A 12,500-nucleotide genomic window follows, 5' to 3' on the forward strand; every position below is an offset into this window, starting at 1 on the left:
TTTCTATAAGTTGCACTGATCTCCAATTGGCTATTTCCTTATTATCAAGCTCAGGAGGAGTTTTCAAATTTTCTGTAGACACTTGGCGACACTGATAATCCATAAAACAAAACAGATCCGAGCACTTCACAAGTTGAGTAACGAGATTTAATTGTTCTTCTGTGTTGGCCCACTGGCAGTAAAAAAATTCAACTGGAAACTGATCAGCTCTTACGCCTTGCCCCTGAAGAAGGCACCTGTAGGAACACAAGTTGTGGTCCATATCAAGTAAAACAAGTAAGAATTATTAAACAAATACAAACATTTTATGAATTACTACCGAGATAAATCCATACCTGAGGGCTGTGAGCAGTAGTTTGAGACTCTGCCAATCTTTCACAAAAAATCCTTTGTGGTCCAATTCATAAAACACTTCTTTTCCATTAAGACTTGGCACAAAGTCGAGGATGGCTTTAATGAATATTTCCACATTCCAGCCAGAAGGTCCTGAATTTGAATTTCCAGACTCGCCTCCAGAACCACTGCTTGCCCCACTTACCGATTTCTCTTTGGTTTCTCCCCAAAGTGAGCTCGGTGAACTTAAGTTTTGCAAGCCAATCTGAAAAGACAAAATAGCAGCGAATGACTTGATAATACAAAGACATGTCTTGTTTAGCCCCCTCTAATTCCCTCACATGGTGCTCGATCTGACTAACTTGACAGCAGTTGCCTTTCTCTTTCACTGGTCATTTTATTATGCTTGCTGTCAGGCTATTATTTTTACCTGTATATGACTCAATTAAGTATTAAAGGAGATTAATAATAATGAAGAAAAAGTAAGGGAAAATACATACATACATGCATACATACATATATATATATATATATATATATATATATATGCAATAAAAACACTAGGAATGTGTGCTCACATGTGCGCAAGTAACTACTAAGAAAAGTAAATTAACGAAGCAGAGCGCTTTTGTATAATTACATCTTAATTGAGAGGATTAGGAGAGGAACAGAAGGAGTAATTGGTGAGGAACAGTGTGGATTTAGGACGGGTAGAGGTTGTGTAGATCAGATCTTTGTGGTAAGACAGATATGTGAGAAAGCTATAGGAAAGGGGAAGGATGTTTTTTGGGCTTTTATGGATCTGGAAAAGGCTTATGATAGGGTAGACAGAAAGGCACTGTGGGAGGTTATGCAGATTTATGGGATAGGAGGAAAGCTTTTGGGAGCTGTCAAGAGTTTTTATGAGAGTAGTAGAGCATGTGTTAGGATTAGAAATGGAGAGAGTGAGTGGTTTGAAGTAAAGGTGGGACTTCGTCAAGGATGCGTTATGTCACCCTGGCTGTTCAACTTATACATGGATGGGGTGGTGCGAGAGGTGAATGCTAGGGTAGTGAGTCAGGGATTGGAGATACATACATACATACATATACCAAGGCTTTTTCCCCCTTCCAAGGGAGGTAGCCACAAAAGGAAAGGCATAAAAACACTCCCACCCATTTCATCCCTAAATACACTCCACACCCCTCCCACCCTTCCTCTCATCTGAGCACCTCCTGGATGACGGGTCATCCCTGAACCCTGCCCACCGCCCTGGGTCAGAAGCAGTGTCGCAAGACACAGCACATCCACAGCAAGGCCGCTTCATTTAATCGGCGACCCCCCCTCTCCGTCCCCCTTTGCATATAAGGAGAGGACGGGGAGAAATCCCTTCGTGCTGCGTCAAAATTTACTCACACATACTACCCCACCCCCCGTCCTATTCCTCCTCTTGTCGTCACATCATCCATATACAACCATTCTCCACTCACCTCTGTCTTCCGTCCTCTCCCTTCCTTCCTCAACAGACATTCCCCTCTTCCCCAAAGCCCCCTTCACCCCATCCATCCACCTCATCCTAGGACGTCCCCTCATGTTCACTCCCTCCACATCTGCCTTCCATACCTCTTTTACTAGTCTTTCGTCACTCATTCTTTCCATGTGTCCAAACCATCCTAATATTCTTTCATCAACCCTCTCTCCCAAATCCTTTTTTACCCCTGTTCTCCTCCTCACCTCCTCATTTCTCACTCTATCTAGCCTAGTAACCCCCACCATACTTCTCGGACACCTCATCTCAATTGGAGATGGGAGATTGGGATTGGAGATGGTTAAAGAAAATGGAGAAAAGTGGGAGGTGAGCCAGCTGTTGTTTGTGGACGACACTGCGCTTGTGGCAGGGTCAGAGGAGGGATTGAGGAAGCTGGTGGCAGAGTTTGGGAGAGTATGTGATAGAAGAAAGCTAAAGATAAATGTGGGTAAAAGTAAGGTGATGAGATGTACAAGGGGTGAAAGTGGCAGTAGACTGGAAGTGAACATTAAGGGAGAGCGACTGGAGGAAGTGGATAGTTTTAGATACTTGGGTGCAAGTGTAGCAGGAAAAGGTGGAGTGAAGGTGGAGGTAGAATGTAGATTGAGAGAAGCGAGTAAATGCCTTGGTGGTTTAAAGAGTGTAATGAGGAATAGACATTTGGGAATGGATGCTAAGAGGAGACTGTATGAAGGAGTGATTGTGCCAACAGCACTGTATGGGGCAGAAACGTGGAACATAAGAGAAGAAGAGAGAAGGAGTTTGAATGTGTTTGAGATGAGGTGTCTGAGAAGTATGGTGGGGGTTACTAGGCTGGATAGAGTGAGAAATGAGGAGGTGAGGAGGAGAACAGGGGTGAAAAAGGATTTGGGAGAGGGTTGATGAAAGAATATTAGGATGGTTTGGACACAAGGAAAGAATGAGTGAAGAAAGACTAGTAAAAGAGGTATGGAAGGCAGATGTGGAGGGAGTGAACATGAGGGGACGTCCTAGGATGAGGTGGATGGATGGGGTGAAGGGGGCTTTGGGGAAGAGGGGAATGTCTGTTGAGGAAGGAAGGGAGAGGACGGAAGACAGAGGTGAATGGAGAATGGTTGTATATGGATGATGTTGTGACTGCATGAGGAGGAATGGGCGGGGGGGTGGGGGGTGGGGTAGTATGTGTGAGTAAATTTTGACGCAGCCCGAAGGGATTTCTCCCCGTCCTCGCCTTATATGCAAAGGGGACGGAGAGGGGGGGTCGCCCATTAAATGAAGCGGCCTTGCTGTGGATGTACTGTGTCTTGCGACAGTGCTTCTGACCCTGGGCGGTGGGCTGGGTGCAGGGATGACCCGTCATCCAGGAGGTGCTCAGATGAGAGGAAGGGTGGGAGGGGTGTGGAGTGTATTTAGGGATGAAATGGGTGGGAGTGTTTTTATGCCTTTCCCTTTTTGGCTACCTCCCTTGGAAGGGGGAAAAAGCCTTGGTATATGTATGTATGTATGTACATCTTCAGTGCTGATACAAAGAAGGCACGGAAGAGGTAATTATACGAAAGCGCTCTGCTTCATTAGTTTACTTTTCCTAGTGGTAACTTACGCATATATATATATAAAGTAGAACCTCTACTTACGATTGCCTAAACATACGAATTTTATTCAATCTAATATTTGACTCTACACCCTAAGTAATTTCCAACATACGAAGTCGTCAAAGTTTCGCATGTATGAGTTAAGTTAGTTTAAAGTTCACCTAGTGTAAGTTAGAGTAGCCTAAGTTACGATACGTATCTCAGTCACCACCTCTCTACCCACACCTACCGTCTCCTGCATCACCAAGCCTACACCTCCGTTCGCCTGTCTCTAAGGTAAAGTGACAATAAAAACCCCTTTTTATTGATTATTTCCTTATAAATTATTTATTTTTTAATCTCTCTTATACACAGTAATGCATTTGTTTTATTGCTATGTGTAATTATCTTCAGTACAGTATTTATTAAGGAGTTATCATAGGTTTTTGGGCTGTGGGACGAATTAAACGAATTACAGTGTATTCTTATGGGAATATTTGATTTAACATATGACCATTTCAACATACGAAATAGGTCCTGGAATGAAATAAATTCATATGTAGAGGTTCTACTGTATACGTATATGCGCACACACACACACAAAATTTGTGAGAAAATCATCAAGAATAGATGGGTAAAACACCTGGAAGACAACAATATAATAAACCCAAGACAATTTGGGTTCAGACAAGGAAAATCATATACCACAAACTTAATGTGTTTCTACTCAAGATTAATAGACATAGTGCAATAAAGGAATGGATGGGCTGACTGCGCCTTCCTGGACTTACAAAAATCTTTTGACAAAGTACCACACAAAAAATTATTAAAGAAATTCGAACATATAGGAGGGATACAAGGGAACCTACTAAAATGGATGGAGGACTTCTTGATTGGTAGAAAGATGAGAGTAGTGCTCAGAGAAAAATATTCAGATTGGAAAGAGGTGATCAGTGGAGTACCGCAAGGATCTGTACTAGCTCCAATAATTGCTATTTATGTGAATAACATGGATGAGGATGTGAAATGTTACACGAGCTTCTTTGCTGACAATCCCAAACTGTTAATGAAAGTAAAAACTGAAGAGGATTGCGAATCACTGCAGAAAGACCTGAATAAAGTATGGAACTGGAGTCAGAAATGGAAGGTGGACTTCAATATTAAGAAGTGTAGCATAATGGAGTTTGAAAAAAGCAAAAACAGAATATCAGGACAATATAAAATTGGAACCAAGGAGGTAAAGAGGGAGAGATTCGAAAAAGTTCTTGGTGGAATTATCTTAAACGACTTGTCCTATGACTAACAGATAAACAAAACTGTTGGAGAATCCTACTACTTGCTAAGATCAATAAAAGTGGCATTTACATATTTGGACGAAGAAATGATTAAAAAAATATTGGTCACACTGTTAAGGCCTAGACTAGAATATGCAGGGACATTGTGGTCACCCAGTACCACAAACAATATAAAGAAAATATAAAGAATCCAGAGAGCAGCAACAAAAATGGCACCTGTACTCGCAAACTTGTCATATGAGGAGAGATTGGCTAAACTAGATTTACCAACTCTGGAGCAAAGAAGAGAGAGAGGCGACCTACTGACCATCTACAGAATCATGAAAGGCACAGAAATACTTGATAGAGAGGACTTGTTAAACTGGGACAGGAGAAGCACAAAAGGACATGGAAAGAAAATTAAAAAGCATAGCTACAGAAGAGATCTGAAGAAAAACAGTTTTCCACATAGAGTGGTAGACACCTGGAACAAACTGGACAAGGAAATAGTGTGCGCAAAAACCATTCATGAGTTTAAAAGCAAACTAGACACTGCGAGATACAAAGGCAGGACACCATGAGTGTAACTCCCCTTCCCGCAAAATACATACATACATACATATACCAAGGCTTTTTCCCCCTTCCAAGGGAGGTAGCCACAAAAGGAAAGGCATAAAAACACTCCCACCCATTTCATCCCTAAATACACTCCACACCCCTCCCACCCTTCCTCTCATCTGAGCACCTCCTGGATGACGGGTCATCCCTGAACCCTGCCCACCGCCCTGGGTCAGAAGCAGTGTCGCAAGACACAGTACATCCACAGCAAGGCCGCTTCATTTAATCGGCGACCCCCCCTCTCCGTCCCCCTTTGCATATAAGGAGAGGACGAGGAGAAATCCCTTCGGGCTGCGTCAAAATTTACTCACACATACTACCCCACCCCCCACCCCCCCACCTATTCCTCCTCATGCAGTCACAACATCATCCATATACAACCATTCTCCACTCACCTCTGTCTTCCGTCCTCTCCCTTCCTTCCTCAACAGACATTCCCCTCTTCCCCAAAGCCCCCTTCACCCCATCCATCCACCTCATCCTAGGACGTCCCCTCATGTTCACTCCCTCCACATCTGCCTTCCATACCTCTTTTACTAGTCTTTCTTCACTCATTCTTTCCATGTGTCCAAACCATCCTAATATTCTTTCATCAACCCTCTCTCCCAAATCCTTTTTCACCCCTGTTCTCCTCCTCACCTCATTTCTCACTCTATCTAGCCTAGTAACCCCCACCATACTTCTCAGACACCTCATCTCAAACACATTCAAACTCCTTCTCTCTTCTTCTCTTATGTTCCACGTTTCTGCCCCATACAGTGCTGTTGGCACAATCACTCCTTCATACAGTCTCCTCTTCGCATCCATTCCCAAATGTCTATTCCTCATTACACTCTTTAAACCACCAAGGCATTTACTCGCTTCTCTCAATCTACATTCTACCTCCACCTTCACTCCACCTTTTCCTGCTACACTTGCACCCAAGTATCTAAAACTATCCACTTCCTCCAGTCGCTCTCCCTTAATGTTCACTTCCAGTCTACTGCCACTTTCACCCCTTGTACATCTCATCACCTTACTTTTACCCACATTTATCTTTAGCTTTCTTCTATCACATACTCTCTCCCAAACTCTGCCACCAGCTTCCTCAATCCCTCCTCTGACCCTGCCACAAGCGCAGTGTCGTCCGCAAACAACAGCTGGCTCACCTCCCACTTTTCTCCATTTTCTTTAACCATCTCCAATCCCTGACTCACTACCCTAGCATTCACCTCTCGCACCACCCCATCCATGTATAAGTTGAACAGCCAGGGCGACATAACGCATCCTTGACGAAGTCCCACCTTTACTTCAAACCACTCACTCTCTCCATTTCCAATCCTAACACATGCTCTACTACTCACATAAAAACTCTTGACAGCTCCCAAAAGCTTTCCTCCTATCCCATAAATCTGCATAACCTCCCACAGTGCCTTTCTGTCTACCCTATCATAAGCCTTTTCCAGATCCATAAAAGCCCAAAAAACATCCTTCCCCTTTCCTATAGCTTTCTCACATATCTGTCTTACCACAAAGATCTGATCTACACAACCTCTACCCGTCCTAAATCCACACTGTTCCTCACCAATTACTCCTTCTGTTCCTCTCCTAATCCTCTCAATTAAGATTCTCCCATAAGCCTTCCCTACTACACTCAACAGGCTAATCCCTCTGAAATTACTACATTCACACTTGTCCCCTTTTCCCTTGTAAAGAGGAACTATACAGGCACTACTCCAGTCCTCCGGTACTTTACCCTCTCTCCAGCAAACATTAAATAATCTCACCAACCAGTCCACCATCACTGAACCTCCCTTTTTCAGACATTCTGCATGACATCCATCCAGACCAGGTGCCTTACCTGCTTTCATCATCTTTACAACTGCCTTCACCTCATCCTTCCTTATTTCTCCTCCGTTCTCCTCACTCATCACTCTCATTTTCTTCGTATTTCCCACTGCAGCTATCTTTCCTTCCCTATCCTCCTTCACATTTAGCAACTCCCTAAAATATTCTGCCCATCTTCCCCTCACTGCCATCTCTTCCATTATCAACTCTCCATCTGTACCTTTTACCTTTTCTTCCCTACTTGATTCGCCTCCTCTTCCTCTCTTAATTTCTTTCCAAAACATCTTTTTATTACTTTCAAAATTTTCTGTCATACAACTAGGTAAATAAAATACACACACTGGCACCAACTCTTTTCAAAATGACATACGAGTAAAAAATGTCCAAATTGGAATTACCAACTCTGGAACAAAGAAGGGAAAGAGGAGACTTACTATCTGTTGAATTATAAAGGGAATGGAAATCTTAGATAAGAATGATTTATTGAAATGGGACAAAGGAAAAACAAGGACATAAAAAAAGCAGCTTCCCACACAAAGTGATAGATACTTGGAACAAATTAGACAAACAAACAGTGTGTGCAAACACTATTCAAGAATTTAAGAAAAACTTGATGCTGAGAGATACAAAGACGGGTCACCACAACCATAGCTCCCTTCCCGTATAATACAACTAGGTAAATACACACACACATTATTTATATATATATATATTATATATATATATATATATATATATATATATATATATATATATATATATATATATATATGTATATATATATATATATATATATAAAATTGTATGTGTGTGTATTTATTTACCTAGTTGTATTATACGGGTAGGGAGCTATGCTCGTGGTGACCCGTCATTGTATCTTTCAGCATCAAGTAATTTCTTAAAATCTTGAATAGTGTTTGCACACACCGTTTTTTTATTTAAATTATTCCAGGTATCTAGCACTCTGTGTGGGAAGCTATTTTTTCAGATCTCTTCTATATATATATATATATATATATATATATATATATATATATATATATGTGTGTGTGTGTGTGCATGTGTGTGTGTGTGCATGTGCATGTGCGTGTGTGTGTGCCCACGTGTGTGTTAACTTGTGCTGAAGGTAGTCCAGATGTGTTTGAACCATGATACCAAGAATACAGGCAACAGATTTTGCTGTGACCCCACCGCAGTCTACACTGGCAAGGTACATATATATGTAGGTATTAACTTACCTGTTCTGAAGGCAGTCCAGTATGGGTTTGAACCATGATACCAAGAACCCGGGCAACAGATTTTGCTGTGACAGCACTGCTGCCCACACTGGCCAGATTCTGTGTGCATTCCTCCAAACTGCTACAGAACCCATACCCCAGCTCCAACACCAAATCAGGAAGGGACCCACTTAACTGCAAGTTTACATTAAAAAAAGAAAAAAATTATTAAAATGAGGAGGCACTAGTAAAAGTGTTTCTCTAACAAATGTGTATGTATGAATGAGTTTGACGGATTTAATGAGGGTTTTTTTTAGATGCATTTGAAATGTCTGCCAAGCGCGGAAGTGAGAGTAGAAGACTGGAGTGAATGGAGAGAGGTTGTGAAAGGAATGATGCTGTACACTGAGAGCAGGATACCTAATCCCATCACTCTGCCCCACTTTGTCACAGAGAACCACAGAGACAGAATTCTTTCCTCCCCCTACCACAAGGGGCACAGATGCAAAGAAAAGGTATACAGAAAGAAATGGTAAAAGAGTTACAACAGAACAGCATAAAGATAGGATAGTCATAGTACAAAAGTAGCATTATTCCTCTAGTAGATATTTTACTCTAACATAGATGATGTGTGGCTCTAGTCCATATGTGTAACCCAACAGTCCCTAAAGTACCAACTGCAAGGTACTATGCAATTAATGCTACACAAAACACACCGTCAATACTCCAATATGGAGACAAGGGGCCAAGGAGGGATGGTTGCTGTGTAAATGAAGTGGTCCTGCTGTGGATGTACTGTGTCTTGCTGCATTGCTTCTGACCCAAACAGTAGGCAGGGATGACCCTTCATCCATGAGGAACTAAAATGAGAGGGAAACAATGGGTGGTGGATGGGGGTGGAATGGATGGGAGTGGACGCATTTATTACCTCTCTCATAAGGTGGAAGGTGCCCTTGGTATATAAATAGATGGACAAAATTTACGAATCCCTAAATTTTCCCCTTTTAGGACTTTCTCCATCAGGATTTGAACTTGTTCCTACAACTACAAAGTAATGTCGTAACACATTCGTAAAATTCAGCAAGAACCCACTGTGTTGGATAAGAAGAAATGAAATAGATATCCATATATTTCGATCACGGACTGTGATCCTCTTGAAATATAAATTTCCTAATTTTAATATTTCAAATGGACAATGGTCACCTGACTGTATTACTACCTGGGCAGTCAACAAATTATTACCATCTTTGGTGAAGGCGGGTGACTTGCCCCGCAAAGCATTAGACGCTACCTGAGTCCTACCCATGTTCCTTCCTCTTTCTCTGTACATAAGATATGCCTTTTGCTCCACTATGTATTCCACTGAAGAGGATCACAGTCCATGATTGAAATATATGGTTATCATCTATTTTATTTCTTCTTATCCAACACAGTGGGTTCTTGTCGAATTGTTCCTACAAGTATTTTTTTACTTGGCTACCTCCTGTATAAGAGGGGAAAATGTCCTTAATATACAGAGAGATGATTTTCTCTTTTAAATAGTAACTTCTAGGTCAATGTTTCCCAACCCCAGGGTAATGGATGTTCTGTGTGAGAAGAGGTAGCCTGATCAAGTCAATCAGTTTAACTCTCTCCAATTACATATATATCACTACACTCTACACTTATACAGTCTACAACTCTGAACTCAATAGCGGGCTATATAGCCTATGCAGTTCATCAGGTGACAGCAAAAGAAAATATCTGATATTACCGGGTATATGTTCAATGGGGTAATTGATAACTGCGAAATTTAATTTTGGGGTAATCATTTCGAAAAGGTTGGGAATCACTGTTCTAGGTGGATAATACTGGGTAATAAATGATGGAAAAAATAAAATTTAATAATGAGGGATATGAAAATATACAACTCCTCCTTTTATAAGAGAACCTGCATTGTCCTGCCAGTTGTAAAACGACATTTTGCATATTAGGTGGGGGGGAGGGGGCAATTCATGAACACTGACAAGAAAGTCAAGACTGAAATTGTAAAGGATTTTTTTTTTCTAAATAAGGGAAAAGAAAAACTGTATCAACACTGAAATTAGAATGTATATAAGTCTCAGCTATTTCAAGGAATAACTTTTAGAAACTGACCAAGTTTACAGAGGACACTGGATTCATGGCTTCTCAGAAGAACTATGGCAGTTAGTGATGGAGTTTGGGAGAAAGTTGAAAGTAAATACAAGTTATAGTGATGAAATGTAAATGGGGTGAAAGTGGCATCGAGCTGGAGCAAATTTTAAAAGAAGTGGCTAGAGGAAGTAGATTCTTTTATGTATTTAGGGGTACCTCTAGCAGGGAATGAAAAGTGTCATGAGAAATACATATCTGGGGAAAGACACAAATAGATGACTGTATGAAAGGATGATTGTGCCTATGACATTGCATGGGGCAAAGACTTGGAATGTTAGCGAGACAGAGAGAGTAATTCAAATATGTCTGAGTTAAAGCATTTGAGAAGTATGGTGAGGTTAACCCCTTCAATACAATGATGCCTACGCTGGCGTCATGAGGTGCAAGTGGGTACGCTAGGATGCCGATGTCGGCGTCTTGATTATATATTGTGGTTGTACCTGCGTGACCCCCATACTCTGTAAACTGGCTTCATCATATTTTCTATGGTTATCAAAATTCACTTTGTTTTTTTATAATGTGAGCATTATGACGCAACATCGCATGTCTGGCAGCTAATGCTGCCCACGAGATTTTGTCCCGTATTGAAGGGGTTAATGAGAACCAACAGTGTGAAATGAGGTGAGGCAGAAAGCAAGGTCAATCCTCATTCCCTCCAATCCACATTACAACAGTGTCTGAGAGTTCAGCTCTATGACACCTCTAGGAACTAATATACATCTAAGTGGAAGACTGGAGAAGATAGTTTACAGTGTGTGGGAGGGTGAAAAGGTATGCCTTGAGAGATAGAAAAAATGAAAGTCAATAGAAACAATAAAAGGAATGTAGGGAGCAATGGCTGTGCCAACTTATATATAGCTGAGACTTGGATGATGAATGCTACATAAAAAGTATGGAGGCAATGGAAATGAAGGGCTTAAGGTCTTTGTTCTGAAATACGACAAAATATGAAGGGGTTGAAGTATAGATGGAATCAGGAGAAAGGATAGATGAAAATCTGTGTGGCAGTAACATCATAAGTATGAAAGCTGCAGCTGCCGACAAGTCTATTTATGTTACAAGTATTGTTAAAAGTAACGGGTGACAGAGCACACCTATATCATATACAAAGAAAGTCCACGCACCATCCCTTCCATCTCCATGCCTCAATGTAACCCTATCCCCTGTCACACTGCCTTGGTCAAAGTCAGTGAGGCAATGTACAGCTTTTTCACAGCAAGGACCAATATTCCGAACTGGTTGACTTCCCCCATCTCCACCCCGACTATTTCATTATATGGTGACCCTCTTCCTCGTTCGTTCAATATGATTACCATGAGAGACGACAAAATGCATATAGAATTTTAATTAGCTTGATGAACACTAATGCAGCAAAGATGTTAGGATTATGTCATTTACACCCTTAATGTGATGTCCTTTTATTATCTAATTTTGATATATGTTAGATAATTTACATCTACTTATGGAATGCTGGCAACAGAATTTACACTTTTCACTTATCACAATTTTACATTTTTACAAACAAGATAACAGGAAAACTAAAAAAGTGACAAAAAAAATTGTTGACAACCTTACCAAATTCTTAGCCATTGTTGATGAAGATTCCTGAACTAACTTATCCATGGGTACGTCTGAAGGTGCGTAGAGAAGAGGGGCAAATATAGTAGGCACTTCGCTTTGTGGAAATTCCTTTTGCAAAGCAAATTTGAATGACTTGCTGGCTTCTGGGTTAAGTCCAAACTGTTCCGATGATGAGCAGAGAATATGGGAGAGAAGCAGGTGAAGGTTTTCGACTGAAAGTTCAACCAATTCACTTCCTCCCGAATCTGATAAGAATAAGACTCTGGTTAACTACTTCAACAGAAACAATTATTCACCTTGCTTAAAAAATGCTTGGTGGAGACATTAGTTATAGAAAACCAAATTCATTAATAGAGCACCTTCATTTACTTCACACTTTAACAAGAAAATCTGGAATTTATTAGTTGAGCATATGATA

At 41.0% G+C, this 12,500-nt stretch overlaps 1 protein-coding gene across 6 annotated transcripts in view; it reads right to left on the bottom strand.

Moving 5' to 3' along the window:
• Not1 (CCR4-NOT transcription complex subunit 1) overlaps positions 1 to 12,500 on the bottom strand; it is a 112,672-nt gene that overhangs the window by 51,092 nt on the left and 49,080 nt on the right. For 5 of the 6 annotated variants that reach the window (XM_076209788.1, XM_076209787.1, XM_076209789.1 and 2 more), the window contains exons 5-8: positions 12,077 to 12,327; positions 8,348 to 8,521; positions 336 to 598; positions 1 to 236 (exon numbers count right to left, since the gene is read on the bottom strand). The exon at positions 1 to 236 is cut by the window's left edge and continues 221 nt beyond it. In XM_076209788.1, coding sequence (XP_076065903.1) covers positions 1 to 236; positions 336 to 598; positions 8,348 to 8,521; positions 12,077 to 12,327 — 924 coding nt within the window. Of the gene's footprint in view, positions 237 to 335; positions 599 to 8,347; positions 8,522 to 10,462; positions 10,505 to 12,076; positions 12,328 to 12,500 lie in introns of those variants that run through there. The other variant, XM_076209792.1, reaches the window with a different exon arrangement.

This window comes from Oratosquilla oratoria, chromosome 26 (genome assembly GCF_046742065.1).
Source record: "Oratosquilla oratoria isolate Oo_2021 chromosome 26, ASM4674206v1, whole genome shotgun sequence".
Taxonomy (NCBI): Eukaryota; Metazoa; Arthropoda; class Malacostraca; order Stomatopoda; family Squillidae; genus Oratosquilla; species Oratosquilla oratoria.